The 24,252-nt window shown below is 52.6% G+C and overlaps 10 protein-coding genes across 10 annotated transcripts; 3 read left to right on the top strand and 7 right to left on the bottom strand.

The window, feature by feature from the left end:
• Positions 1 to 2,258: 2,258 nt before the first annotated feature.
• NUU61_009626 (glycine--tRNA ligase) lies at positions 2,259 to 4,286 on the bottom strand (the record flags this gene model as incomplete). Its single annotated transcript, XM_056660151.1, has 3 exons — positions 2,259 to 2,642; positions 2,698 to 3,446; positions 3,491 to 4,286. The coding sequence occupies 3 exons, from the start codon at positions 4,284 to 4,286 to the stop codon at positions 2,259 to 2,261; spliced, it is 1,929 nt and encodes a 642-aa protein (XP_056506649.1).
• Positions 4,287 to 4,643: 357 nt separating this feature from the next.
• On the top strand, positions 4,644 to 5,939 carry NUU61_009625 (rRNA-binding ribosome biosynthesis protein RPF1; the record flags this gene model as incomplete). The annotated part of the gene is made up of 1 exon (XM_056660150.1): positions 4,644 to 5,939. The coding sequence occupies one exon, from the start codon at positions 4,644 to 4,646 to the stop codon at positions 5,937 to 5,939; it is 1,296 nt and encodes a 431-aa protein (XP_056506648.1).
• Positions 5,940 to 6,299: 360 nt separating this feature from the next.
• Positions 6,300 to 7,489, bottom strand: NUU61_009624 (class I SAM-dependent methyltransferase; the record flags this gene model as incomplete). The annotated part of the gene is made up of 2 exons (XM_056660149.1): positions 6,300 to 7,299; positions 7,371 to 7,489. 2 exons carry the CDS (start codon positions 7,487 to 7,489, stop codon positions 6,300 to 6,302), a joined length of 1,119 nt encoding a protein of 372 aa, XP_056506647.1.
• A 641-nt stretch (positions 7,490 to 8,130) lies between these two features.
• Positions 8,131 to 8,790, top strand: NUU61_009623 (aminoacyl-tRNA hydrolase; the record flags this gene model as incomplete). Its single annotated transcript, XM_056660148.1, has 1 exon — positions 8,131 to 8,790. The coding sequence occupies one exon, from the start codon at positions 8,131 to 8,133 to the stop codon at positions 8,788 to 8,790; it is 660 nt and encodes a 219-aa protein (XP_056506646.1).
• A 185-nt stretch (positions 8,791 to 8,975) lies between these two features.
• Positions 8,976 to 9,557, bottom strand: NUU61_009622 (phosphotransferase enzyme family protein; the record flags this gene model as incomplete). Its single annotated transcript, XM_056660147.1, has 2 exons — positions 8,976 to 9,172; positions 9,269 to 9,557. 2 exons carry the CDS (start codon positions 9,555 to 9,557, stop codon positions 8,976 to 8,978), a joined length of 486 nt encoding a protein of 161 aa, XP_056506645.1.
• Positions 9,558 to 9,979: 422 nt separating this feature from the next.
• On the bottom strand, positions 9,980 to 11,119 carry NUU61_009621 (amphiphysin-like protein RVS161; the record flags this gene model as incomplete). Its single annotated transcript, XM_056660146.1, has 6 exons — positions 9,980 to 10,433; positions 10,498 to 10,645; positions 10,704 to 10,777; positions 10,831 to 10,876; positions 10,986 to 11,036; positions 11,107 to 11,119. 6 exons carry the CDS (start codon positions 11,117 to 11,119, stop codon positions 9,980 to 9,982), a joined length of 786 nt encoding a protein of 261 aa, XP_056506644.1.
• A 1,518-nt stretch (positions 11,120 to 12,637) lies between these two features.
• On the bottom strand, positions 12,638 to 14,281 carry NUU61_009620 (serine/threonine protein kinase SAT4; the record flags this gene model as incomplete). Its single annotated transcript, XM_056660145.1, has 1 exon — positions 12,638 to 14,281. One exon carries the CDS (start codon positions 14,279 to 14,281, stop codon positions 12,638 to 12,640), a length of 1,644 nt encoding a protein of 547 aa, XP_056506643.1.
• A 2,933-nt stretch (positions 14,282 to 17,214) lies between these two features.
• Positions 17,215 to 18,318, bottom strand: NUU61_009619 (TRAPP subunit BET5; the record flags this gene model as incomplete). Its single annotated transcript, XM_056660144.1, has 5 exons — positions 17,215 to 17,451; positions 17,674 to 17,762; positions 17,816 to 17,961; positions 18,029 to 18,224; positions 18,282 to 18,318. The coding sequence occupies 5 exons, from the start codon at positions 18,316 to 18,318 to the stop codon at positions 17,215 to 17,217; spliced, it is 705 nt and encodes a 234-aa protein (XP_056506642.1).
• A 364-nt stretch (positions 18,319 to 18,682) lies between these two features.
• NUU61_009618 (serine/threonine-protein kinase) lies at positions 18,683 to 21,465 on the top strand (the record flags this gene model as incomplete). The annotated part of the gene is made up of 6 exons (XM_056660143.1): positions 18,683 to 18,777; positions 18,889 to 18,958; positions 19,020 to 19,169; positions 19,270 to 20,061; positions 20,112 to 20,249; positions 20,305 to 21,465. The coding sequence occupies 6 exons, from the start codon at positions 18,683 to 18,685 to the stop codon at positions 21,463 to 21,465; spliced, it is 2,406 nt and encodes an 801-aa protein (XP_056506641.1).
• Positions 21,466 to 22,673: 1,208 nt separating this feature from the next.
• NUU61_009617 (putative AT DNA binding protein) lies at positions 22,674 to 23,738 on the bottom strand (the record flags this gene model as incomplete). Its single annotated transcript, XM_056660142.1, has 2 exons — positions 22,674 to 23,639; positions 23,697 to 23,738. 2 exons carry the CDS (start codon positions 23,736 to 23,738, stop codon positions 22,674 to 22,676), a joined length of 1,008 nt encoding a protein of 335 aa, XP_056506640.1.
• Between the last annotated feature and the right edge of the window lie 514 nt (positions 23,739 to 24,252).

Raw genomic sequence — 24,252 nt, 5'->3', positions numbered from 1 at the left:
TAATCTCGTCAAGTCAACGAGTCAAGGGATTTTGTGAAAAAAAAAAATCTTTTATAAAACGGCATAACAATTAACCAGAAGGATCTACTAGAGACTGAAACTAGTACCTCTTTCACACACGACGTAGATCAGTATAAAGGCTTATACTGTGGCTGAATTTCGATAACTCCGTACTATATACACGCAGACAAGTATGAAAAGTTATATAGAGCGTTTTTTCTGTCGATATATCTTTATTAAGTATTCGCTGTGCTGTCACTATCAGAAAACGCTAATTGCTAGATAATTGACGTTATTAAGACTCCCTTTAAATTATGTACATCTGACCAAGCACTGTCACCAATTTGCTGGTATTGAGAGCCTTCGTATAAGAACTTTCTAGTATACAGGACTAGAGAAAAGGGGTTAAGTTAATGAAAGCTTGTTCGATCGCAGAGAGCCTTATAGGTCGGGACTTATATCAATACTTAGAAAGTTTAGATATCCTCTAGAAGGAGGACAGCATCCTTTCATCGTGCTTCTAACGAAATTATGCTTCTCGTCAATTAATTCATCTGATTGTTTATCTACCAAGGTAAGCTCAAGTCATCTCGAAAGTATTCTCGACTTGATTTATAGTGCAAAAGACTTCGATATAGAGGTTAAGCGATCTTCAGACACTCATGGCCGCGAATAAGCTTCAATCAACGAGGCAGTCCATATTCAAATCTTCCAATACCATTTTGACTACCTTGTTCGTAAACTGTTTAATCCGGAACTGTTCGTTTATTCTGTCAAATCGGCCTCATGTATCAACACGGGCCCCGGGGAGCAGTAGCCTTATAAGTTAAGCCAGGTGATTTAAGGAGTGGTTATCAAGCCGGTTATAAGAGGAATAAATAGGCAGTCTCTAATAGGTAGAATCAGTATCTTATTCTATATCTTTCAAGTTACCCACTTTGTTTTATCCTATTCCATAGAACTAATAGAACAGCCAAATATCTTGTTATACTTGTGACTCTATAGGGATCAGAAATTTGTAGAAATATACAATTTCAATATAAAAGAACTAGACTGAACCCTTTAAAGCCTATACAGACGACAGTAATCACAATAACAATAATCAAAGAAGAACATCAAAATCAACATCAGAACAAGGAAAATCAAGCAAGGCACGAGATAACAAACTCTGGACACCCGAAATTTTGAAAGCTCGCACTAGGAAAACAAAGAACGATTACCCCATAAATGGTACGTTAACCATACCCTAGGCTATCTAGCAGGGACCTTTTGATAAGTTTATCTTGTTCAATATCTGCCTTGGAAACCTGAAGGCCATAAAGGATGATATATAAGCCTCTCAACTAGGGTCTTCTAGTACCTGAAGCGACTATGAAACGACTCGTGTATGGAATGATAAGCGATACGCCCAGTCGTCGTCGAGGAATATGTAATGAATCTTAAGCGAGACCCTGAGAAGGATTGGGAATGGCATTATGCTGTTTGGGACGAGAAATGATTGCAGGAATGGGGGGCGCCACACTTAAGAGAGGATGGTGGTGAAGCCCCTGGCAGTACCCGAGTATTTATTCTTATTGAATATGCTGCTCTCTGGGCTAGTTCTGTGGTCTACGATCCTCTGTGTTAGTAGTAGGGCCTCTGCATCAATTATCTATCCATAGATTCCCTCAGAAGGTTGCATCATTACGATATCGCTTTTCTCTCAAAAATTTTAAGCTTAATAGTCATCTATCGCTTGAGATAAACAGGTCAAGTGCTCTATTTAAGGCTGAAGGTAAGATGCTAGCAGTGGACTACATGACAGAAGCTATAAATCGGAAGGTGTAGCACCGAAATCATGATCTAACAAGTACACATATACAATTACCCAAGTTCTACTTGCACACTTTCGAATTGCCTTTGATTTGCGAATTTTAGCACCTATTATGAATTATTTGTTGTTTATCTTATACGCTATGTATTAGTCTATATCTTGCTTTTCCTCTATTGGGCACCGCAACCGCTTTGCTCTAGGGAAAGGCTATGATGGAAATGGAGCCATGCTTTTTATGACGAGAGACGATTACAGATATGGGAGACGCAGTTGTTAAGAGAGGACGGTGGTGAAACCCCAGGCAGTACTCGAGTATTTTACTCTCACTGAATTTTGCGTTTAGCTATCTTTGATATAACTAATGTATTAAATGCAATTGGACATAGAAAGCAAGACCAAAGAAGAAAGGAAAAAAATTGAATTTTATATGGCGCAATCAGCGCCTCTATTCGACATCTTGCCCAGTAAACTCAGGGAGCCGCTGGCGCACATCCTCCCACGTCTCATCGCCCTCGACAAGCGACTTGAGCGCGTTCAGGATATCCTCCTCACCGGCGCGCACCTGCTTGGTCGAGTCACGGTCACGCAGCGTGAAGGTGCTGTCCTTGACGGACTGGAAGTCGACGGTGACACCGAAGGGCGTACCCAGCTCGTCGTTGCGGGCGTACCGCTTGCCGATACTGGCGGACGAGTCGTCGACGCGGCTGGAGACGCCCAGCCGGCGCAGCTTGGAGCTCAGTCGCTCTGTCAGGGGCTTGAAGGACTGGTGTGTCGAGAGCGGGACCAGCAGGACCTTAGTGGGGGCAATGACCGGGGGGAAAGAAAGGACCTAGCACAGTTAGTATAAGAATTATTGACACCCAAAAAAAAAGGAGGTGACATACACCGCGGGCTTCGTCGCCGGCACGCGACCAGTAGACATGCTCAATCATGCTGTACAGAATGCGGCCAATACCGAACGAAGGTTCAATAACGTTGGGAGTGTACTCGCGGACATTCTCGACGCGGGTACGCTTTTCGATCTTGATCAGATCCTTCTCGAGCTCGATCTTGCCCGAGCCGACGCCCTCGACGTCGATCTCAATCTTGCCGGACTGCTCGAGATCCAGGGAGAGCTTCTCGCGCAGCTCCTGGGAGAGAGCATCGACAGCGGCCTCAACAGTCTTGCTGTCTTTCTTGAAGCGGGGGCCGAACTTCTTCTTTTCAATATCGACCTGCCACTCCTCAATGCGCAGGGGCTCGGCGCGAGTCTCGCGCACCACCAGCGGAGCACCGGTCTTGTTCTTGTGTACCGTCAGGTCATAGGCACTGCGGTCAGCGCAGCCGACACACTCGATCCAGCCGTAGCTGGTCTGCAGCTCGGCATCCCAGCAGTCGGTGGCGTAGTGAGCCATCTCGTTGGCCATGTGCTGGCGGAAGCGCAGCTTGGTGGGGTCCACACCCAGCTTCAGCAGGTATTGCTGGATCCGGACCAGGAAGTACCCCAGAGTCTCGTTGTCGACCAAGCCGGTCTCGACCGCCTTGCCGATGGTCATCTTCGTCACCTCGGTGCTGCCGGACAGCTGCACATCACGGTTGAGCAGCGACATCTCCACATCCTTGACACCCGCGAAGCGGGGTGCTTCTTGCCACCCTCCGGGTCGACATAGTGCTCGATTTCAGCCATGAGGAACTCACGGACACGCAGCAGACCCGCGCGCGGCGAGATCTCATTACGGAAGGACTTGCCAATGGCGGCCGAGGCAAACGGCATAGACTGCTGGTTGAACTCGAGCAGCTTCTGGAAGTTCAGGAACTGACCCTGGGCAGTTTCAGGGCGCAGGTAGCCCGGCATGTTGCTGCTAGGGCCGATAGAGGTCTGGAACATGAGGTTGAAGGAGACAGGCGGCTGCACCTTGCCGTCGGTGGTAGGGTTGCGGATATCATACTTGGTGATGATCTCCTCGAGCTCGGGACCACCATAGTTGTCAATCTGCGCCAGCACCTCCTCGTACTCTTTAACCACAGCATCGTCCAGCTTGACAGCCTTGGTTTCCTTGGCCGCCTTCTTCTTCTTCTTGGCCTCCTTCTCCTCGTCGACCACGACCTTTTGGCCGCGCGCCTCCTTGTCGCCCTTCAGACGGGCCTCCAGCACCTCCTCCACCAGGTGGTCGGCACGGAAGATCTCTCCCGTCTTGGGGTCCTTGCACATCCAGTCGGCGAACTTGTCCACGTGCCCACTGGTCTTGAGGATCTCATGCGGGGTGAGCATGGTGGTGTCGACCTCCAGCATGTCCTCCTCCAGCACGAAGTGTTTGCGCCACAGATCCGTCAGGTTGGCGATCAGCGCGGTGCCGGGAGGGCCGTAGTCGTACAGACCCGACACGCCCCCGTAGATCTCGAACGAGGGGGTATAGAACATGCGGCGACGGAGCATTGAGTCGAGCACCAGCCGGTCGACGGCCTGGCCGGTCTTGGTGGTGACGGTGGCCATCTTGGGGTTTCGCTTGGACGGCTTCGAGGTGAAAGTCTTGCAGGGAAGAGAGAAAGAAAAGGATGGAGGGGAAAGAAATCGGCGGGGGAGAAAGCGCGGCAATTGAGTCATCCACCCACACAGCCCACCACCGGAGCCAGGGAAACAATGCAACAGAAAAGAGAACGAGGAATTAACGTGGGTTTGAGTAAATTTTTCTGGATTTTTTCTCGATTTTTCCTGTCTCCAAACAGCCAGAAAATAAATCTCACAGCAAAACTGCGCTGTCGTCGGCTCTCTCGGGGAAACAATTATCCGGGATAATTTATTTTTTGATCTTCACGATTGACTGCGAATACACTCGACACTACATTCACCATGCCTAGAAAGGGCCAAGGGAGGCCGCCGCCCAATTCTGGGCTTGAGATAAAGCCCGCGAACAAGCTGCGCCGGCAGATGCAGCATATCAAGCGCAAGAGGTCCAAGGACAGTACCCGACGGGCAGAGCGCTATGCCGTCAAGAAGGAAGAAGCCAAGAACCCGAACCTCAGAACAGAGCGTCTGCGGCGCAATGTGCCCCTGACCCTAGACCGGAAGCGAGTGTGGGATGATGCCGACAGCGACGCTGAGGACCACGGATTGGGGCTGAGTGTCGACGTCGAGCGCATCAAGCGCGCCAAGAAGGACGAGGAGGACGAGCTTAACCGGCCATTGGAGGATGGAGAGGACGAGAGCGGGGACGCGCAGTCAGACGACGGGTCAATTGACAGTATGATTGCCTCGAGCGACGGCGAAGACAACGACGAGGACGAGGGCGACGACGCCGACCCGGACGACAGCCGCGGCCGAAGCAAATCGTCGCTTCCCACGGCAACGGACCGGGCCACCAGCCCGACACACTCAACCCGCAGCACCAACCTGAACCTCGCACCAGAGGCGCTGGCAGCCAAGTTCCCCGCGCTCTTCTCGACGGAGCCACCGCCAACACCCAAGATCCTGATCACGACATCGCTCAACTCGACGCTGCACAACGAAGCAGAGCTCCTGACAGACCTCTTCCCGAACAGCGTGTACATCCGGCGCACGGCGCACCGGTACTCGCACAAGTTCTCGATCCGCGAGATCGCCAAGTTCGCCTCGAACCGCAACTACACCACGCTGCTCGTTCTGCAGGAAGACCAGAAGCGGCCGAGCGGGCTGACAATCGTGCATCTGCCGCACGGGCCGACCTTCCACTTCACCATCAGCAACTGGATCGAGGGCAAGCGGCTCCCCGGCCACGGCCGCGCCACCGACCACTGGCCCGAGCTGATCCTCAACAACTTCCGCACCCCGCTCGGCCTGTTGACCGCGCACCTGTTCCGCTCGCTGTTCCCGCCCCAGCCTGAGTTTGAAGGCCGCCAGGTTGTGACTCTGCACAACCAACGTGACTATATCTTCGTGCGCCGCCACCGCTATATCTTCCGTGAGAAGCGCGAGACCGAAAAGCCTGTTGTTGGCACTGACGGTCAGGAAATGAAGGGTGCCGAGGGAATCCGGACTGGTCTGCAGGAATTGGGCCCGCGGTTTACCTTGAAGCTGCGCCGCGTGGATAAGGGGATCCAGCGTGTCAGTGGACAGGAGTGGGAATGGAAGGGTGGAATGGAGAAGCAGAGAACCAAGTTCCAGCTTTGATTTATTATCTTGTCTTGTCTGTTTTCCATCTTACGAGGGTTTTGCATGGGTTGGGGGAGTTTATTCAAAAGCAATGTCTTTTGTTCTTTTGCTCATATCGACTTTGATGGTTACATATCCCAATTGATTTGAACATAGACCATTCTGCTTGAATAGAATCTATAGAATCGATGGTCACCCAAATCCTGTGACCAAGAAGATACTGTGCAAGTGAAAGATGATTATAACCACACGCTTTTGTCTCGGATGCCTCATGCAAGAATCCACTCGCTAATCACACCAGCAATGCACACGCTTTTCCAAATGCTTATGGTACATTTTATGCAAAAAAAAAAAAAAAAAAAAAAAAGGAAAAAAAAGCTAGTCAGAGTTAGACTTAGGTTCGGATTCGGACTCGGCAGGTCCGTCATACATCCTGACCTTCCGCATGGCGCGGGCCAGAACCTCTTCCCGACGCTGGGAATACGAGACGGGTTTGCGGCCCGTCACGACACGCACACGGGCCGTTATGCGATCTGCGGTCAGGAACTCACCCTTGACCTTCTCGCATAGATCGCGGGCTGCGTCGAGGGACCAGCAGCCGGAGCGAGTGAGTGGACGTAGCGCAAATGCTTCCAGCCCCTCGAGGGCGGCAATGAGGGCCATCTTTCCCAGGCTCTTCTCGTGCAGGTCATCGGGCCACAGACCGATGGGGATAAAACGTTCCAGCACGCGGACATCGACGAAGCCCGCAGCAGAGAGGGCGCTCGTTTGCAGATGAAGCAGATCGCGCGGGTAGCCGGCGGACTCGGCGGCGGAGCGCATGGCAGCGGCGAAGATGCGGATGTAGGACTCGTCGGCGTCCGGGTTGGTCATGGTGTCGCCGGCCGGGTCGGCGTCGGCGACTTCGAGGTAACCGCCAGGTTTGAGGTGGGTGAAGGCCTGGCGGTAGATGGCGTGCCAGTCCTGGAAGGCACCCGAGAGGCCACGCATATGCACTAAATCAAAGGGTTCGTGGTAGGTCCATTCGGACTGGGCGTCGGCGAGCTGGAAGTCCACATTGGGCAGGGAGAGATGGCCCAGGCCCGAGTCGAACACACCGATGTCCGAGGCAATGACGGAGGCTCGCGGATACTCGGCGCTCATCTCAATGGCCCAGTCACCCGGGCCCGTGCCGACGTCAAGGATGCGCGGTTCCTCCATGGTGAGCGGGGCGGTAGTCAGACGTCCATCCAGCATCATCAGGTAGATCTGATGCACGATGTTGAGGCGAGTCAATTCGGGTTCGTCGTTGGGCATGAAGTACGTGCCGTCACAGTATCGGCGGCCATTTTCCATGGTGCCTCCGAGGTTTTGCCATGAGCATGACCTAGTAGATTTTCTACCGCCGTCAGCCTTTTTTTTGGCTTGGTGTTTGGATCCATTGAGACATCTCCCAACCATATCACCTACATTGACGCCTCTCCATCGGAATCACTGTCCTCTTCGGGGTCCGGGCTGTCCGTTCTCGCCATGTCGGCATGAGATGGGTCAGCACCCTCGTCCGATGGCTGGATGGGTTTGCCGTCCATGACATGACGGGTCTGGAGATGCAGCTGAGGGAGAGGGAAAAGAGACGAAAGAGACGGAAGAGCAGAAGAACAGAAGAACAGAAGAACAAAAGAAACGAAGAAAACAAAGTGAAAAGAATGCAGCGCGAGAAGTAAAAAGCAGGGGCACGGATGTACCCAAGAAACCCACGAAAGCCGAGAAGGATCAGGGGAGATCCAAGCAGGGGCCTGAGTTTGACGGGACAAGATAGCGGACCCGACCAGCTGGATGGGCTCCATTCTAGGAGGGAAGAGAGAATCACATAGTAATCAATAAATTACAATACCATATGATAGATGAGGTATGCGAACCCAGCTGGCTGGCACCGTCCACACTAGTGGAGAAGGGGGAGCCGTTGCGGAAGAGAACAGACAGCAAAAAAAAAAAAAATTGGGACGGCCCCAGAGGGACGGGCGCTAGAGCCGTCCAGCTGGGTGACAATCCCAGGGAAGAAGGATCCAGCACTCGGGGATGTGCTGGGAATCCCTGGAAAGGTGAAACTGCCCTGTCCGTGCGAGAGACCCGCCAGTCTGGACCAAGTCACGAGACGATCTCCCGTTGGAAACCTTTTTCTTTTCTTTTTCTTTTCTTTTTTTTTCTTTTACTTCTTCCCCCTTTCTCAATGGAGAAGTCCCCCCGTCGATTCCTGTTCATCGCCTCCATTGGCAACATTCAAGCTCCTTACCGCCATACGCGCCATAGCGCCGGCCATCTTCTCCTCGATGCCGTAACCCCCCTCCTCCCCGCGCGGCTAGCGCCCGCACCCTTCTACACAAGCTGGTACAGCCCGGCCTACATGAACGAGTCCGGGCCCAGACTCGTCCGCCAGCTCCAGAAATGGGCCGCCAAGCAAGGCGAGACCGTGCGCCTGCAGACAGCCCCGATGGTCCCGCCGTACCCAACCACACTGGTGATTCTGCACGACGAGTTGGAGGCGCCGCTGGGCAAAATCCGGGTCAAGCGCGGAGGGCCCGAACAGGCGAGTTTGCGTGGGCATCGCGGGCTGATTAGTGTGCTCGAGACTCTGCGTCTGAAGAGGATGTATCCCTCGGCGCGGGAGGGTGGCCGGCGTCCTCGTCAGGATGCTCCGCCGATGGACTTGTCGATCCTGCGTGTTGGCGTGGGGATTGGTCGGCCTCCGACCCGTGAGAAGGGCGCGGTGGCCGACTATGTCCTGGAGGGTATGAGCGATGCCGAGCTGGCGGCTGTGCATCGTGCTGCGGCTCCGGTGGTGGAGCTGCTGGCCGAGGAGTTATACCGGGAGGACAGCGGGGGGTTATGAGGCAGTGTCCCGGTGTCTCCACCGATAGAGTGTATGATATTGGTCGAGAGACCAGGCTCGATGTACATGTACAACAGTTGTGTTATGATACCCCGGAAGATCTTGAAATATACTCGAACATTGATTCTGCTATTGAAGGGCATAAACCCCTTTCATGCAACACACTGTAGGAGATTTCCGTCTACTCAGATCAAAATGCCCTTGGACAAAACAAACCACAGCCAAGGATTATAATACTCCTCGTCATCCACCGGATCCAGAATCATCGGCCAATACCTCGAATGCCACTCCTGAACCGCACCTCCAAAATACACCGGATTCAACCAGCACCCGCCGCGCCTTGCAATACTCCCAATAAGCGGGGTACCACCCTGTCTCTCATCTTCGTTCATGCCGCGCCATCACTCTAGTAGGGTCTCTTCCCTCGACCAAGGCCATATAAATGAATCTCTGCTGGCCATGGTCGGCCCAGCCCTACACCTATACACCTCTGGGATCGGCACTCGGCCAAGTAGTTGTTTGCGCGCTAGGATCTGAGTCCCGACCTCGGTGCGGGTCACGTTGCCTCCCCACTTGACCATTGACCCCAGCGATGGTATCATGACAGGGCGGTGGACGACTGGAATTGGTGGCGTAGACATTATCCCCGACTGTTTGGTGATGGTTCTGATTTCTGATGGTGGGGGGAGCGCAGACGCTCGTTCCTCCTGGAAGAAGCTAGCCTCAGGGAAGATCTGGACTTGGTCTAGGGTGGGTTGGTCTTCCATGTTGTTGCTTGATCTGCTTTTTTGTGGAGGTTGAGACCTGGGGAAACAAGCTGGGTAGTTGATGTCCGTTGAGACTGTGTGATAGGCAACAGTTCCCGTTGGATATAAGCACGAACCACGGATCTAATCTAATTGCTCTCCGTCGTGCGCACTTAAAACTAGTGTAGCGAGAAAATTGACATCTAAAATCATGAATCAAACTGAACCCAGTGGTATTGCTTGAGAGCGGATCATGTACATAACATAGAAGCAAAGTCATAATCGAGACAGACATCGTCGATAGTCCACCGGCCAGCGAACACAGCCTCAGCGCAGTGCCAGACAACAGAAAAACAACAAAAAAAAAAAAAAAACAGGCATTACGCTAATGATGTGAATAAACATGGAGAAAAGAGAAGGAAAAGGAAAGAAAAGCACACATCTCAGACCGTGCCTGCTATGCTCAGATCCCGAATCTCCTGCAGCACCTCCTCGACGCGATTATCCAAATCACCACGGGCGTATTGATCTCGGGTCTCAGCCTCGAGGTATTGCTGCACCTGGGCCATACGTGAATATGCCTCGGCACAGAAGCGCAGCTGGATCTTGACCAGAGCCTCGAAGCTGGGGTCGAGGTAGGGCACACGCAGGTCGATGAGTTGGGGCAATTCAGTAAAGAGCTGCTCGTTCAGCTGCTCGTAGGCCTGCTTGGCCATTTCGGTTTCGCGCTCGGTGCGGGGCAGCTTGGTGACGTCCTTGTCGGGCTTCTCGACGAGCTTCTTCACTTTGGCCCGCATGGCGTCGTAGTCCAGGAGCTTGTGGTTGCGCTTTTTGATGCATTCGTTGACGTCGGGGAAGTAGGCACAGAACCGTGAGATCGGGTCGAGCACCGTGGTTCTGAAGGATATGTCTATTAGCAACTTGCTCTTCGAACATCTCCAACGGGGATTGCGGTTCATACCGGTATGGCCCATCCAGGGCCTTGATGGTCTCGGCGTCGAGATCCTCGACGGCTTGCTTGTAACTTCGGCTCACACCGTCCTTGGTACCGGCATCACCATAGAAGGCATCGATGGTTTCTGCGATGCGCATTTGCGACGCCGTCATAGCTGCGATGGATTGTCAGTCATGACTGTCGCCCGTCTTCGATCACTGTGCAAGACAGACCTCGTAGCGAATCCAGGTACCCCTTTGCTTCCTTTTGCAGCCGGTTTGCAGCAGCCTCCATAGTCCGGTACCGTCTGCGATCATAGCGTCAGCTGCCGGATCCTCGGACAGAGCCCGAAGAACCTACCGCTCCTCAATCTCATAGTCGCGATCATTAGTCCTTTCCACATGACCTGTTCATTCCCAAATCCACACTGGTCAGTCCTGAATTCGATAGATCGTGGATGATCCGGAAACGAGTCCCATTGCGGGGTAGCCTCGACTCCTACATGAGACACTCACCGGTCTTCATCATCATCTGCGTAGTTGCACGGTTGACATTTTTCTTGAACCCTGCAATGAGAAAAACACCGAGTCAGCCACTGGCGCCTGGAGCGAGCGGTCGGAGTCTGCGGAGTGTTACCTGTCCACGACATGATGGCGGAGTCCGGGCAGAGATATCGATAATAGGCACAGAAAGATTCACACGCAGAGTCCTAGGAGAACATGGAGAACAAAAACAGTCACGTCGATCCACAACACTGCAGGATCTCAGGAAGCAAGGGATTTGGTTAATCCAGAGAGGGTCCCGAAAAGGCCAAGTTCGCGGATGACGGCGCAATGAGGGTGTGGCGGTGCTATTATGGCTCTGCTGGTTATATAATCACCGTTTGCGGTGATGTGGCGGTGCGGTGCCTGAGTAGAATACCTAGGGCTACAGGGCTATATGCCACACGGTTATACTACGGGGTTATGCGACAAGGCTGCGGCTGCACACATTAGATTACACATGATTTCACCCATACACGATGCAGGCGGTATCAATATAACCATCAAGAAATTCCACAAGGCTGAATAGACCCCGATGTGCATGCATTACCCACTCTGCCGAGCCTGGAATGTCGGTGCCTAACAGCAGTGCCTCGGTGTAGGAATGGGATTGATAATTGAAGTGAAATTTTGGCAAATCAAGAAAGAGAAAAAGAAAAATTCAGGGAAGTGCCCTCCCCCTATCGACTTGGTCTATGACACATCCCATTGCATCAGGATGGGGCCCGCCTGCAGCCCTCGGGTGGATCTCCGGAGAGGGAGTGCTGGTATTCCGGGGATCGATGCTGTATCTACCGTCTTAGGTAGGTAACCGTCTGCTAGAGGCGATCTGCAGTGGGCCTCCCCTTCTGGTGCCCGACAATTGTCTGATGTCGCTCGGCCACTTCCGACGTCAAGAGAGACAGCCCTAGATGATGTCGTCACAGCGCAGTTGATTTCGGAGGATATCGTGTTCAGGTAGAAGAGCACAATCCCATTCAAACGAGTCAGGGGCTATATACAGGAACAGAATCGGTAGTATATACGGGGGGACCGATAGAAAAACGAGAGAAAGTAAACCAGAAACAAAAAGAGAAACCAGTCGAGCATCCATTCAATTCTATCGTGATCCAATCCCAGCTAAGACACGAATCGTGTACCACCGAGTAGCGTGGACCACGTCCAGTCCGAACTGCGGATGGCCGTGGATCCCAATAGAACCAAATTGCCGAGCTCGTGGCCATGATGATGGTACAAGGGGAGATTGACAATGCCCGTCAACGCCGTCCGTAGGTATCGGTGCAAGTCCCAGAAACGCAAACCCCGAGTAGAACCCCCAAGAGAAAAAAAAAAAAAAAAGGTCATGACTCTTCGTTGCATTGACGTGGAAACATGGCAAATCCAGACACGAAAGAAAAAAGAAAGAAAACGAGACAAGCTAAAAAAATGAACACGGGCTGGAGAATATGATAATGCGCCGGGGTTGAAAAGAAACAAAAAAGATCGAAAAAAAAGGGCCTCCATCTATTAGGAGCATTCAAAAGGACAAAAAGCCTCGCTTCTTGGAATGGGTGTAAGACAGGGAACCGCCCGATGCGAAAAAAAAAAAGCCCAACAGCCTGCATCGATACCAGCCCAGACCCCGATCAGAACCCTTCCTCGCCGGCCTTGCACAGCTTGATCTGGCGCACCCACTCGGATTTGAGCACCTGAGAGGCGTTGATGCGCCGGGAAGGATTCGGATCCAGGATCGAGTAGATCACGTTGCGGCAACGAGCCTGAGAAGGGATGAGTGTTTGTCCCGCGATTGCAGGTTGGAAGTGAGCAGTTCTTACCCGGTGTAACGTCTCGATGGGCGCATATCCATCCTCATGCTTGCGGCCGTCCAGATACCGCTGGTAGAATTCATCCTCGTCCCTGCGAGCGACGCGCCAGAGGTGTCGTCCCGTCCGCATGGCCATGTAGATCACACCGGTCGCCCACAGATCGACCGCGCGCGGGTCAAACTCCTTTTCAACATACTCCTCGGGAGCGATGTACGGGGCAGACCCACACAGCCCGGCGGTCATGTGGGCTTCCTTCTCCCAAGCCATCCGGAAGCACTCACCGTTTCCGAAATCGGTGATCTTCAGGGCCCCGCGCGTGGTCAACAAAAGATTCTCGGGCTTGAGGTCACGGTGGGCAACGCCCATCTCGTGCATGTACTCGACACCGCGCATCAGCTGCTTGAAAAAGCAGTCGGCTTCGGCGACTTCCAGTTTACCCGCGGCGAGCACCAGAGTGTACAAGTCGCCACCGGCGCAGTATTCCATGACCTCACAGTAATCGCCCTTGGCATCCTGCAAGAGGTCCAGAGTATGGATGACGTTCGGGTGGCGAAGTGACGAGGAGATGCAGAACTCCGAGGTTAAGCGTTTCTGGTATTTCTTGGCGGTTTCTTGCGGGCGGCGGCGGAACTCCTTGACGGCGTACAGCTGTTCGCACTTGGAATCCGCGGGGTCAACCTTGTGCGAGATGCGAACAATGCCAAACGCGCCGCGGCCGACAATCTCCTGGCATTTGCCGTATTTATCCACTAAGGATGCGGTCGCGTTCGGACCGCCTCTTTTATCGGCCGCCAGCCTGTCGCGCTCGTGTTTGAACTGATCGATCCAGGTCGACATGAGTGACAGCTGCTGCTCGTCGACCTGGTCATCCTTCTTCCGACCACCCCCGAGCATATCCCGCAGGAGGTCGGTCAGTTTTTCCTGGCGTCGGGCGCTCCGAAGATGATGCGAGTGGGTGCCGGTACCCTCCGGCAAGACCTCAAAACGCTTGTGGGCGGTGGCTCCATCCTTCTGGTCCTTGCCACCGGGCGTTTTCTTCTTCTCCACGGGCTCACTTTTCAGCGACGGCTGTCGCGAAGGAGTTCTGGACGGAGGACGGGAGTTGGGGCGGGAGTTCGGACGGGAGGTGGGGCGTGAGGACGTTTTAGAGGACGGTTTCTCTTTGCCGTTGGGTGGGTGGACGCTGTCCAGGCTGCTGTCGGAGAGATCCCGGTGAGGATCTTGGTCCTTGTGGGGGGTCTGTTTCCCCGGACCGGTGAACATGCGCGAAATGCGGGTGGCCATGGTAGCTTTGCTAGCTTTAGAGTGAGGGGCGGGGAGATGCTCCCCGTTCAGCGCGGACAGGTTCATGCCCGCGAGGGCGCGTGTTACCGAAGGATCTCCATCCCGAGGGTCATGTGAATGTTGAGATGCTGCTGCTGAGGAGACTGCGGAAGGTACAGGTGAGGGAGAAGGTGGAGTCATGTGTGGTAGGATATTGGAGGAATGAGACTAGAAAAATCACGTCTCCGAAGAGAAAGGGAGACGAGCGACAGCTCGCACGAAGCTGACGCTGTTAGAGCAACTGACGCCGTAAATTTTTTAACTGTGGGAGGGGGAGAGAGAGAAAAAAAAAAAAAAAAAAAAAAGGAAGAACTGGCGAGGGGCAAAGAAAAAGGAAAGAAAAAAAGAGGCGAGCTGCTTGTGGCCTGAGGCAGAATCGGAAAAAGAAAGAAAAAAGGTGACGCCAGTGACTCGGAGTCCACAGCGATGCGATCGGAAGTTTGTGAAGAGTCAAAGCCACGGAATTTCTGATGGAAACACCCAGGTCCCGGCGACCCCCTCGGGGTATATGTGTATATAGAAGAGCAATATGAGGGGAGAAAAAAAAAGAGGAAAATAAAGGGAAAGAGCAAAGAGGCAAAGAGGAGGGATAAATGGACTGAAATACCAAGGGCAAGGCCTTGTATGGGGAATTACCATCTTTTTTTTGGGTCGAATTTTCGGGTGAATAGCAGACGATTCTGAGGGCCAAAAAGCTGCGGAAAAAGGTGGGTGCAACAGTAACGGTACAGGTAATGGATTATTAATTACACCTTTGTCACGGAGAGGCCGATTCAAGTCTCCATGAATATATTACTGCTACCTAAGTGTATAATCCATGGATACTTCATACTGTAGGTCCACGTACAGGGTGTACTCGATCTAAGCATGACGGATCATGCAAGTCGAGGTACACTTACATGTACATGAGTATATTACATAGATGATATATATTACTACCGGGTATCAGGGAACAGTGGCACCCGAGGTTTTGATACCGTACCGAGAACGGCGTCAACGTGGCGCATGCTCTCTTGCCCTACCTAGTTGCGTAGAGTATAAAGATTAGCGAGGGGAGCTTCCGAGGCATTAAAAAAATACATTTCTTTTTTTCCTTTTTTTTTTGGTGAGAGATTTTCCGGAGAGAAACCAGTTCTCAAACTGGGTCCGTGTTGGCTAAGAAAGATTAAGCAATCCGCAGCCCCAGTTGAACTGGGGCTTGGGAAATTAGCGATCCATGAGGGATCCTGTATACTACGTACATAGTATACATAGTATACATAGTATCCAGTATCGAGTGACGTCGAATTTCCCCTCTTCTTGTTTTGAGGCTGTGCACACTGTGAGGGGGGACATGAAACTTGCGAGGATCTCCCACATCGTCTGAATTCTACACTCGCATTATTGTTTCCTCACGAATCAGAAACCTGGCTTAGGATCTGACTCGAGTGACCATGTATATCCTCTTTTGGGGTGGAGACCGTGGGGAGTTCTGAGCGATGGGGTATTATTTATTATTTATATTAGATCATGGTATTAGATCATTCTCATAATATTATTATAATCATTATATCATTCGGGAGCCTTTTTCCTGTGCCCGAGGCATTCCCTAGAGCCTGTGAAGAACCACCTATCAGACGGGCACGAGCAGTCAGCACTGGAGCTTGGTTTGCACTCACCGTCTTTTTAACATATATGATACTGTACATACTATAGTATTCGTAGATTATAGACTATACATATTATCCATGGCTGTATGTAGACATCCATTGGTGGGGTAAGACAAGCTCACCTGGTCTGATCCCAGCCCTAATGGAGAATTTGCCCCAGATCCTTACTTTACCTCTTCATTTACGTTTACATGATTATTATAATCTATTATCTATTGTATCAAATTCTTTGGAATATTCTGGTTTCTACTCAAGATCTTCGGAAAAGTGAACTCCCCTTAAACAAGTCTCTCTCTCTCTCTCTCTCTCTCTCTCTCGGGGCACCAAAAGCCCCCCAAATCCACTTCTCACTTCTCTATGTACGAGGCATTTTCTTTGCACCAATCACACGCGCAGCTTGGACTCCATTTTCCCACGCCCCGAATGCATGCGACCGTTTTGTTTTGCTTTGCGTATGGTAATTGATTAGCTATAGAATTGAACAAATATTGCCACCTACAGTAAGTCTCGCAATTGCTATGCTGTTGCTATTGCCATGCCATGTCATTTTCTGTATCCAACTGTAGATCTATGCATCCCCTCTTCTCCCCTCTTCTCCCCACCACCATCCCCCCCTCCATTTCACATTTCCACCAGATCCCCATCCAAGCTTTTCTCCCTTGGCCCGACTGCTCCTCCGATTCGATCTTGCGTTGACCGCCAGTTTTCATGGGTGACACGCAGGACACACGGGGAAGTATACACGGGAAATACACATGGACAACACATATGGGGGAGAGAAATGCCAAAACATCAGACTCCATCACGGGGGGAAGTTGGCCAATCTATGCAGCTTGAGATAAGCTGTGCTATTTCCAAGCTCATCGTGCAGGGAGCTCGGTCTTGGGTGCTTGGCATACATCTCGACTCTTGTAAGTACTTCTGTACTATACATATACCTCGGTATGTATCCAGGAAACAAGCCAAGTCCTGCAGGGCGATCAAAGGAGGAATTGTCGTGTTAAATAGATGGATGAATGGATGGATGGCCTGATGCTCTCTCATCTTACCATCCACAAAGCCTTGTCTCACAATATTCACCCAGTAAATTCCACGAGTCTGGTCCTTGCGCAGCTACACATGCGCCGATCGACTGCCCTGGTGGCCGAGGACGCGCTGCATGCATACGCCACGCCGTGTCTCGTCCGTGCTTGGCATAATCTATTGAAATAACAATAACAATAATCATAATAACAGAAATAACACGATCACAAGCCTAGACCTGACATCCATGGATATGTGCCGTACTATTAAAAGAGGAGACCCCCGGTCGATATGCTATGGAGATTATTGAGGTACTCGACACAGATTGCGCCGGCCGTGTTGTTTTGCCTCTCCGATTTATCCCGGCTGAGTGTCCTGGTTCTTCGTTCCTCATGACACTCGCTATTCCCGTGTATACAATGCCACTCGACTGGCCAGGGAACGCAGTTTTCCTTTCTCGGGCAGTTCACTCCCACGTGCGACACGACTCTCGATGACAGGCCACGGCTCAAAAAGGCGGTGTTGGATGATGCGCAACCTCTGAAGTGTCATGTTCAGCCGAGCACGCTGTTCATGCAGGTACTCGGCCGGCGCCATCCTTAGGCCGTAGCGGTGTACGGAGCACCTCATCCCACTGTCCTGGCCTCATTCAGCTGGCCTAGAGAACCAGACGGCAGGCGGGTCCAGACAATAGCATTGCAAATTTATTCCCATACATCCTGCTCTCGGGAAAAGGGCCGAGCTCGTCGCATTACTCGACGCCTACGTCGAGCAATCATGATAAAACCCGAGTCTGCTAGCAGATCAGAAAACAAGTCAACAAAAGGCAAACTCGCAGCGACCACCTAAAACACCACGTACCACGAACTGTTCTAGAGACTCCTCAAAAAGCTCATTGTTGACGCCCACCCCACCGGGATGCTCGGTCGGCGAAAGTGGATTCTTCACCACTGTGCATCGAGTCAGCAGGCGATCACCAGACCCTAAAACCAGAACCACGAACCGTATTCCACAAAGAGATTGATATAGATCTGCTGCAGCGCAATGTGCATGCTCGGACTCTTGAGGTCCGTGAGCATGACGAACTTGATATTGGTGGGCGTCTCGTAGTAGTGGAGCTTGTACTGGCTGGTGGTATACGAGATAAAACTGGCGTCGGCCCAATGTCAGCGATGCCGGTCTGGTGCGGACATATTCAAGGGGGAGGAGGTCATACTTGTCCTCTTCGCCGCCCAGTTTGCGCACCATATTCCGCAGCGAGAACACCGTCCCAAACACTAACTTTGAATCATCATCCGTGGACCGCACCGTCTGGCCGAGGCCCGGGGTCGGGGTCTCAGAGGCGGAGCGTGAGGATTTCCCCACGATCGAGGTCGGCCGAGGGAGCCAGCGGCGTTTGTAGATACATTCCGCTGCACAGCGAGTTAGTGGGTGATTCTCTGGGTGGAGACGCAGAGAGCCGTGCTTACCGTGGCGGTCAAAGATATAGAACGAGTAGACGGCCATGGTTGCGCTCAACAGACCCCTCGGGGATTTGTTGATGTTCAGGAGACTCGGGCATGGGGCGGTGAACGGGGGACTATCGATAAAAAAAGGTACTTTCGGTAGTATGGGCGATACGGTGGGACAGGAGGTACCCGATAAGCCAAAATAAAGCTGCCTAGAAATCCTCCTACAATGACACTGTTAATTTATGCGCCTTTCTTCGGGGGATTTTTGGTGTGTGGTTTTTGGCCGGTTTTTTACGATCTTCCTTGCAGGGTCTGTAAGGCTGACAGCCCGCATCTCACGTTATCAAAACCCCCCTCCGACCAGTCTCTCCTCTTGACCCCACACCCATCTTCCGCCCAGAGAGGGCCACCACCCTACAATGAATGATCAAGTTGAGACCCCCTCCGATGTCTCTGCTGAGGCTTCGATTGACTCGGATGGTCTACCTGGACCCCCACCAGCCAAGAGACTTGCGTAAGTTGCCTCGGTGCTGGATGTCAGGTCAAGATTCGGAAAACACCAAGGCCTTATATATGGGAACTTTGGAAGGAATGCTTGGCTGACACATGCCATTTACATCTCCAGCTCTGAGGCCTCATATGACAGCCATCAGAGACACCGCCGACGAAACCCGAGAACACGGCGTCCGGTGAAGGTCGGTTCCTGCGCACCATCGTGACAGAGTCGGTGAGCTGATCCTGCTTCGAGGGGACTAGGAAACGCTGGACGCCCGCTCCGAGTATCGAACAAGCCAGGATGATGGCACCGCCGAGCATCGCATCAACCAATATGTGATCAAGCAGGAGATTGGACGAGGTTCTTTCGGGGCCGTTCATCTGGCTGCTGATCAATTTGGCAATGAATTTGTACGACCCTCCTCCAGCAGTTTATATACAACCCCTCGAACATTGGACGATTGGAAAGGTTCCTGTCGCTAACAGTCCGATGAACACTCTATAAAACCAGGCAGTCAAAGAATTCTCCAAGGCCCGGTTGAGGAAACGAGCACAATCGCATCTCTTGCGAAGACCGCGCGGCCCCCGACGACCGGGCACCGAGTTCAACTCGCCGCTTCACCGGAATCCGGCGGGCGAGAATGAGAATGCAAAGAATCCTTTGTATCTGATCAAGGAGGAGATTGCAATCATGAAGAAGCTGAACCACAATAACTTGGTGTCGCTGATCGAGGTGTTGGATGACCCAACGGAGGATTCTCTGTACATGGTGATGGAAATGTGCAAGAAGGGCGTGGTCATGAAGGTCGGCTTAGAGGATAGGGCTGACCCCTACGACGACGAGCAGTGTCGCTGCTGGCTTCGCGATTTGATCCTGGGGATTGAATACCTGCACGCCCAGGGTATTGTCCATCGAGACATCAAACCAGACAACTGCTTGGTAACCAACGACGACGTGCTCAAGGTGGTCGATTTCGGAGTGTCTGAGATGTTCGAGAAGAATTCGGACATGTTCACGGCCAAATCGGCCGGGTCTCCTGCGTTCCTCCCACCGGAGCTATGTGTCGTCAAACACGGCGATGTCTCGGGGAAAGCCGCGGATATTTGGTCTATGGGGGTCACTCTTTACTGTCTCCGATACGGGAAGCTGCCCTTTGAGAAACAGAGCATCTTCGAACTGTATGAGAGCATCCGGAACGACCCGGTTATGTGCGAAGACGAGACGGATGAGGGTTTCAAGCACATGATCGGCCGGATTCTTGAGAAAGACCCGACCAAGCGGATCAAGATGCGCGAATTGCGGGTAAGTGAAGAACATCTAAATGAATTTACACACGAGCTCATAGATTACAGGTCCATCCTTGGGTCACGAAGAACGGGGCCGATCCTTTGCTGCCATGGGAAGAGAACACGGCGCAGATCGTCGAGCCTCCAACCGAGGAAGAAATGAACTCGGCGATTACGAGGAACATGAACCACTTGATAACAGTGGTATGTGGCCATCACACTCACTTTCTGAAGATTGCCGCTGATGTGATCCATGTAGATGAAAGCCGTCAAGAGATTCAAACGGCTGATCGGCCCTGCAAAATCAGCTCCCCCCATGCAAAGTATCCTGGGTGAGGGTCACGAGGCTCACTTCGTCGAGCCGCCCATGGAGATGGACCCAGATGAAGAATTTCCGAGAGTTGGTGCCGACCTCCATCCCCCTACCAACCAGGCTCGGGCGGGGATGGGGCGGCACCCGATGCTGGCGGGGATTATGGACCGTCGAGGAGATTCCGGGGTAACGGGGTCGAGCGATTCAACCAACTTCTCGTCCCGGTACGAGCACAGTCCCGCCAGCAGCCAGTGGCCGAGTGGCGTGTTTGAGCCTGAGCGGAAAGACTCGGGCTCAATACACAGTGAGAAATCTCAGGGGAAACCAGATGTCTTGGGAGAAACCTCCCAATCGGCGTCGCCTCGGCATCCGCTCTCGCGGGCTAGCTCGGCCGCGACCAAGCGCAGTGCCGAGGGGACTCGAGGCCACGCGCGGGATCCCCTGAAGGAGGAATACCCGTATCTCTTCATCGGCCCATCCACATACTCAGGACCATCGACGCAGCAGTCCAACAACCCGAACATGACCGACGACTCAGGGCCCATTTTCGAAGAGCCCGAAAGCACGCTGGACCGCGCAGACCCCATGGATCTGCAGTCGGACGAGCCCATGCATCCCGTCAGCGAGTCGCCGGGGGCCGCCGAGTTCGACATCTACGAAACGGCGTACCGCCAGGAACTCGAACGCATCAAGGCCAGCCTGACGGACCGCGACACGGGGCCCAAGGTGTATCTGACCCGGCGCGTCGAAGGCAAAGACGACGTAATGAAGCTCGCCAAGGACAAGTCGCTGGACCTGCAGATCGGCCGAATGAAAGACCTCCAGCCGTCGCAGAGCGCCCCGTCGGCCTTCAGCGCCGCGGCCAGCCTGCTTCGCAACCAGATCCAGCAGCAGAGACAGTCGGCCGAGCGTGCGCAGGAGTCTTCTCCTGCTGCCAGCCATCCGCCTTCATCTTCGCTGTCCTCGCAGTCTCTGCCGCACCCGGAGGCCTCTTCCCTCGAGGCGACTGGCGTGCCGGCTACAGACTCGCAGCCGGGGACGGACGATTCCTCGGCGCAGCTGCGGCGTCTGTTGGGCCGTGTTCGGGACAAGCAGGGTGATGCGTGAGTTCGATTCTCATATTAGGGCTTGATATATCGAGGTATAGCAGTATAGCACGGGGTGTTGCGAGGAGGAAATAGTTGATTCTTACTTTGTGGATATTGGCGTGCTGAGTGGCGAGTTGTGTACAAGCAATGCATCTGTATTACCTTTTCTTCCTTCTTATCTTCTGGTCTTTCACCTCCTGTCGTTCGTTTTCGAGTGCTAGCGGGGTAAGACAATTCCAATTTCCACTTTGAACATCTTCCTCGACGAGTCTGCATGTAAATAATGGTGGTTACGGGGTAGCTCGTCTGATATCCATTTAAGCAGGTGGATTAGAAAATCTTTAGCAAGGCATCAATCATAAAGTCGGTTAACGGCCACAGAATCACGCACGAAATATCAATGTCAATATCAATGTCAATATGAGAAAAGATAAGATAATACATAATACAAAGTCCAGCGAGACACTGCAGCCGAGAATAAGAATAAACAAGGCAGTAAAAAGAAGAGAGAGAGACGGAAAAAGAAAAAAAAAAAAAAAGTCATAGTCAAATCAAACAGGTCCAAATCAAAGCTCAAGCTTTTGAAAACAAAGACTTGGAAGGACTGCCGCGTCGCCATGCAAGAAAGAGGTCGTGGCTGCTTGGGATGCAAATCATGCAAGGCATATGAAGAAGGAAGATGAAAAGATGAAGAAGAAGAAGAAAAACCATCATAATCAAAGAAGCAAAAAGCAACAAGCAACAAGCAACAAGCAACAAGCAACAAGCAAAAGCAAGTCAATGCAAAGATCTGGGCATCGCTTGGCTAAAACGTCTTGGTCGTCAAGTCCTCTGGTACTGAACAGCCTACCACCTGGGCAATCTCATGCCGTGGTAATTCAGGCGCATCAGGGACGGAGGATGAGGGGATGAGTGAAGGCAACTGGGTGCAATCGCTAAGACAATATCAAAGCCGTATCTTCATCGAACGTGAGCACTCGTGGGCACATCAAGGTCAGGGTTTGCAACGCAAAACGGGATGTCGAGAAGGAGTCAAGGAATGTTTGAGAGGCTTGAGAACTCGAGGGCTTGGATAGTGGGTGAATAAACACAAGGAACGCTATCTATGGTTCATCAATTGGCTGGATCGTTCATTCATGGCGGGGGGGCGAGACGCGAGCAAAATGATAAGAGAGGAAATGCTGATGAGATGCTGAATAGATTGAAGCAGTGATAGGTATCAGAATGTCACCGCGGCGGTTTTTCGGCTGGCGCTGTGCTCATTCGTCCTTCATTGTATGGCGGGTTAGGTTGGCTGGTGACAGAGTCGCGGCGGCCGCTGTCTGGTGGGGAGAAGCGGTCTGCGGCAAAGGAACTGTAGGATGGACGCTCAACTGGGTTGCTGCCGAGGCGTGGGAATGAATCTCGGGGTCCGAGTTGGAGGGTGTGAGGTGATGGGAGGGTATGGCCGAGCTCTGTAGGACGGGGCAGCTCACGCAGATTAGAGCCCATGCTGCGTGAGGGAAGATCACGTCGTTCATCGGCCGCAGATGGGCCTGGTGGCAGCGCGGGAGGCCGGCTTGCCGGCCCCTCGTAGTGCATTGGAGCCGGGGGAAGGCCCGGTGGTGGGAGCGGTGCTGGTGACGGCACTGTTCCCGCGGACGCCGCCGTGGCCGGGCTCGTCGGCGACGGGGGGATCTTCAGAGGGCCGGAGTTGGAGCGGCGCGGCGGAGGGTAGGTCTCGCCACGGGCCTCAGCAACGGCTTTGCGGCGCTCGGTCTCTGCTTTGCTGGGACGGCCACGTTTGCGCGGGGGCTCGTTGGAAGACTCCAACCGCGGGGACAGCTGAACTGACGCGCCGCTCGCACTGCTATACGATACGGTGCTAGCCGACGGCCGAGGTTGGAGAGCGCGAGGCGCCAGAGCCGGTTTGTCTGATGGATAGAGCGGCCGCTTGCGCAGGGCGCTCGGATCCATTGGCGGCGCCGGCGGGCCGGTCACGTCCAGACGCGGGGGAAACGACGCGGGGTGAGTCGGAGGGTGCGCGGGCTGCTGGCACATATGATAGAAGGCCAATTGACACGAATTGAGGGACCGGCCGGAGGGGAGGGGGATATCCCCCCAGTTGGGCGCGATGCGAAAGTCGCGAATCATCCGGACGAGATGGCTGGACGGAATACCGGCCTTCTTGAGGATCTCGGTGAGCAGAGTGTACTGGACGAGGACGAGGGGTCAGCATGCTGAAATTGAAGGTCAATGGGACACACATACCCTCTCCTCTTCGGTCCATGGCCTATCAGGTGGATTCGACATATCCAAACCATGGAAGCGGATAGATCTTCCCTCGTGCAGGAAAAAAACAACAGACCAAAACCTCCCAGATAGCCCCAGATAGGAAATAACAAGGAACAAAAGAGAGAGCAAATGACAGAAGAATAGAAGAAGTAGTTTAGGGCCGAGACAAGAAAAAAAAAACACAACACAACACAACCTCGACCCTCAAGGGTTCGGGGCAAAAAAAATGGGAAAAAAAAAGACCAAAAAAACCCCCCAAGGAAAAAAGTAGAACGAGAGAAGAGGCAACTTTTTCTATATCCCCATATCCAGTGGACCACGAAAGAAAAAAGAGAAAAAAAAAAGAAAAGCAAAAGAGGGCACTAGAGAGAAATGTAAAAACACAAGGCCTCCAAAGAGCCACAAAATAGAACGAACCTCCCCCTATTATTGCAAAACAATCGGGATCGCGCGCGTTAGAGGAAAGCTGCAGTTTATTACATGTTTCAGGTTTTGTGTTTGGGATCGTTGAGATTCAAAATTACCACTAACG

Source organism: Penicillium alfredii, assembly GCF_028826965.1.
Source record: "Penicillium alfredii strain IBT 34128 chromosome Unknown utg000012l_segment0_segment0, whole genome shotgun sequence".
In the NCBI taxonomy this organism is placed as follows: domain Eukaryota; kingdom Fungi; phylum Ascomycota; class Eurotiomycetes; order Eurotiales; family Aspergillaceae; genus Penicillium; species Penicillium alfredii.
Note: the sequence above shows the minus strand (reverse complement) of the source record. Positions and strands in the feature narration are given on the sequence as shown.